Below are 4,479 nucleotides of genomic sequence, written 5' to 3'. Positions count from 1 at the left end.
AACAACAACAACAACAACAGCAGTCAGGCCTGTCCTAGGCATTGAGGATACAAAAGATGGGCCCACTGCCATTGAGTTGATTCCAACGCATAGCACCCTCCATTGGGTTTCCAAGGTGGGAAATCTTTATGGAAGTAAATTGCCTCATCCTCCTTCTGTGGAGCTGCTGGTAGGTTGGAACTGCCAACCTCTAGGTTAGCAGTCAAATGCCTTCGGCACTGCACCACCAGAGCTGCTTTACCAGTGTAATAAGAGACTACACACACATAGCTAAACTCACTGCCCTCTAGTTGATTCCAACTCATAGACACCCTACAGGACAGAGTAGAACTGCCCCCATAGCATTTCAAGGCTGCAAGTCTTTACAGGAGCAGACTGCCTCATCTTTCTCCTGTGGAGTGCTGAGCCTTCAGTTGGCAACCGAGCACTTAAACACTGCACCACCAGCTCAATAAGGGGCTACAGAAGGAAAAAATAAAGTCCTAGAGCAGGAATGGGATATGGCTGAGGCAAACTGGAGCTCTAGTCCATGCTAGAACAGTCACAGTCCACACTTTTGGAGTTAAGATGATAGAAGGGGTGGGTCCCATGGCCGACTGACAGGGCATAGAGAGCATCAGGAAACTACTGCTTAGCTGTATTTCCTTGGCAAAGTACCTCTCTGGGCCTCTGTTTCCCTGTTTTAGATGGGGTATGTAGATAAATTCCAGGAAGGCACTGGACTTCCTGGGCATCATGTGACAGGGGAGGTGGTGACATCTTGTGGGTAATGTGAAGGACTTGGGCAGCTTGGGGCTGACTCAATGGCAAATAACAACAACAACAACAAGTATATGCACTTTCATATTTTTCCCTGTGGTTAGGTATATTAGGAAAATATACATTTTTATAAAAATGGACTGATACTGTATATGCAGTCCTGCAAAGTGTTTTTTATTAACATTTTACAAGGTACCATGAACATCTCTTCCATGCACATGGGTGAAAATCCCCCACTGAAACACGGAGCGCTGCAGTTGGGTCAAAGACTGCTGGTAACAAGAGTGACACCTAAAGCAAAGTATCAGCATAGGTTAAAGCACAGAGCCTGGCAAATGCCTGCCAGGGAAAGCAGGGCTGGCACTGTTCTCATCGGAGAATGAGAGTCGAAAGCCAATGGCATTAAACGTAAGGGACCTCATGTAAGCCTCTTTGTCCCTTACCTCCGCCCCTCACTCCTCTGACTCCCCGCTGACCCCTTGAGGGAAAGGGATCCTGGACATCTCTTTGCATCCAATGGAAACCATCCATTTTCTGTTTTTTCCTCAGCTCCTCCTGGGCCCTTGAGATGTCACCACATTCTCTCATCACCTCCTCACTGCTCAAGTGCCTTTCGTGTAAGTCCTCCTGATAGTCCCTGGGGGAATCATCCGTCCCCCTGTCCGTTTTCCTCTTTGCTTTCCGGGGCACGTAATCTTCAGCTGGGCGCTTCTCGGCGGCCCGGGGCTCGCCCTCTGGCTTTGCCCCAGGCTTCAGCTTGCCCTCACCTCGCGGTTCCCCCTCACCCGCTGCCTTGCCCTGCTTTTCTTTCTTTCCCTCTGGCTGGCCCTCAGCCTCTGGCTGGCCCTCAGCCTCTGGCGGCCCCTGGGATTCTGGCTTCCCCTCCACTTCCGACTTTTCTTCTTCTTCTGACTTCCCTTCCTCTTCGGGCTCCACTTCACCTTTCGGTTCTCCCTCGCTTTCCAGCTTCCCTTCATTTGCACTGTAGAGTTTTTCCATGCTGATGAGATTCTCCTCCTTTGCCTGTCCTGGAGGATGGGGGGAGACGGGGAGGTGGGAGGAGACAAGGGAGACTGAGGACTCAGGAGTGGCGCGCTGGTCCGGGGTAGTACTTGCATATCGCCCCCATCACGGTTCCCCGAACCTGGCCAGACCTCCAAGTGTGCCTTCTGCCCACCCCTTCCTCCCACCCCCATTCCTCCCCACACGCTTGAGCCAAGCGCTTCCCAGGCAGGCTGTCACCATCTCTGCTCCCAGAGTGGGAGGGTGTGTGTATTTGTCAGAGAATTGTGCGGTCCCCAAATTCTGCCCAACCCTTGCTCTCCACACTCCTTCCAGCCCCTGCTCCACATCCACTGTCCACCCCCCTTCACAGACCTGCAGGGTTTCTGAATAGGCTTCTCCGCCTTTTCTAGCCTCGCAGAGTGCTGTGAACAACAGATGCGTAGACCTGCAGATAGACGGGAGACAGGCAGTGCGCTGGGTGGATACCGAGTGACACAGGGTCCTTTCCTGAATCCGGGCCTCCTCACCCAAAGACTCCCTCCCCCACCTCCCCGCCCCCCAGCCGCCATTTGTTTTCAGGCATCAGGCGCCAGACCAGGATGTTTTCCAAATTTTGGGTTTTGGTGTCCCCCTTCCCTGGAGGCAACCTGCTCCACCCCACGCCTTTTTCCCAGAGGTCAATCTTTCCACCTAGGCACAGAAAGCAGGGTGTGTGTATGTTGGGGGGTATTTCCAGAATCCCTCTACATCCCAGTGTCGCACTGCGGGGGCACTCCCCCCATTCCTGACCCTAAAAGGGATGGAGGCACAGAGGAGGGGTATGGAGAATATAAGCCAGACCCTGCAGGACCCTCCCTTCATCTGCCCCTCCTGCTCTCCATCCCCCAGCTGCTCTCCATCCCTTCCCCACCAGCCTCCCACTAGGTGTTCCTCACCCCTTCCCCATTTCCCCCAGGTGCGCCCCATCCCTTCTCCTCCCACCTCCCTCAGGTCCTACCAATCGCTTCCTCTTCCCCTTCCAGATGCTCCCCATCACGCCCTTTTTCCCCTCCAGGTGTTATCCTTTCCTCTCTCCCAACCCTCAACCCCGCTGCTTTGGGAACCCTCCCTCCCCGCCCAGATCCACGGGCACGGGCGGCGCCCCCGCCACGCTGACCTGCGGGACTGGGCAGGCCCGCGCCTCCTCAGCTCGCCGCAGCCCGCTCGCCCGCCGCCAGGGCCGCTGAGGGCTGATTGCGTCGGTGCCAGATCCGAGCGCTGGGAGGGCGAGCGTGCGGGCGCGGGGTCTGGTGCCCACGTCTGCGCTTGGCCGGTCACGTGGGCGCTGCGCGTCACCCGCGGCTCGGGGCCCCTTTACCCCCCCCCCACCTCGCCCGCACCCCAGAGTGATTCGGGGAGCAGTGGGGGCGGGGTGGCTTCTTGACCTCAAGTGCTTTACCTGGCACATCTCAGGTCTCAGCACAGCAGCACTCAGAAACCCCTCATCTCCAGATGTGACAGCTGAGGCGAAGGGAGCCTGGCATGCTCAGTTCCCAAGGCCCACAGCCCGCTTTCAAGAACAACTCCTCCTGACTCCAGAGTCCAGGTGGTGGTACCTGCTAGGAAGCCTTGCTGCCACCTTGAGTGGCCTGTTACTTGGGGTTCGGTACTGAGCCGCTGTTCTTCTCAGTTTCTCAGTCCACGTGTTCTCTCTCCCTGGGCGACCATGGTCACTTCCTTTTACATGTATTGAGGATTCTGAAATCTACATCACCAAGTTATTCTCTTCCCTTGAGTCTCAGACGCCTCCCCCCCCCAACACACACACCCTTGCCATCCCATCCTGCTTTCCTAGCTCTATCCCTGGGCAAGTACTGCCCTCTTGATCACTGTGGTTGATTGTTCTAATGAGTGCATACCCTCCTGGTATCACTAGTCACCTTACAGGCCTGTCTATCATTTGGCTGACAGTTGAGTTAGGGGTGTTAAGTTCAGTTCCAGACTTGAAGGGCTATAATCTTGGGGGTACCACCAGGCTTCACCAGACCACTAACCTGATCTTTTTATAATTTTGAGGTTTTTTCCACATTTTTCTCCCACTCTATCTGGGACCTCCTATTGTGATCCCTTTCAAAGCAGTCATCTAGTTCTTTTGGTCTCAGGGTGGTGGAGGCTTGGATTCACATGGTCCATTAGTCTTTTGGACTGTTTTCCTGCCGCTTTCTTTTTTTTTTTCCACTCTACCATGCTCTGGATGTTGAGAGACCAATAGTTTCCCCTTAGATTAAAAAAAAAAAAAAAAAAAACTGGGAAAAAAAAACCAAAACTACCAAACCTACTGCCATTGAGTCAATTCCAACTAATTAGGGTTTCAAGGCCCTAAGTCTTTACAGAAGTAGAGTGCCCAGTCTTGCTTCCATGGAGTGGCTGGTGGGTTTAAACCACCAACCTTCTGGTTAGCAGTCAGTTGCTTTAGGCACTGTGCTAGCAGAACACCTTAGATAGCCACTTGCAAACTTTTAAGACTCCAGTCCTTACCAAAGTAGGATGTAGAACACTGTCTTTGTGGACTATGTTATGCCAGTTGGCCCCAGTGTCTCCTGAAACTATGGTCCTGAGCCCCCATGCCCGGCAACTTATTCCCTCAAGGTATTTGGTTGTAGCTATGAAGTTTTCATAATTTTGCCCCCTGAATGCTCCACATTCATGGATATATTTGCAACACATCTAAATACA

General features: G+C 53.3%; 1 protein-coding gene across 1 annotated transcript; it reads right to left on the bottom strand.

The window, feature by feature from the left end:
* Positions 1 to 1,161: 1,161 nt before the first annotated feature.
* On the bottom strand, positions 1,162 to 1,758 carry LOC103213135 (transcription elongation factor A protein-like 3). The gene has a single exon (XM_007959014.1). The coding sequence runs from the start codon at positions 1,756 to 1,758 to the stop codon at positions 1,162 to 1,164; it is 597 nt and encodes a 198-aa protein (XP_007957205.1).
* Between the last annotated feature and the right edge of the window lie 2,721 nt (positions 1,759 to 4,479).

This window comes from Orycteropus afer, unplaced genomic scaffold (assembly GCF_000298275.1).
Source record: "Orycteropus afer afer isolate SDZICR_OR568_19922 unplaced genomic scaffold, OryAfe1.0 scaffold01321, whole genome shotgun sequence".
NCBI classification, from domain to species: Eukaryota; Metazoa; Chordata; class Mammalia; order Tubulidentata; family Orycteropodidae; genus Orycteropus; species Orycteropus afer.
The sequence above is the reverse complement of the archived record's forward strand: the minus strand, read 5'-3'. Positions and strand labels throughout refer to the sequence as shown.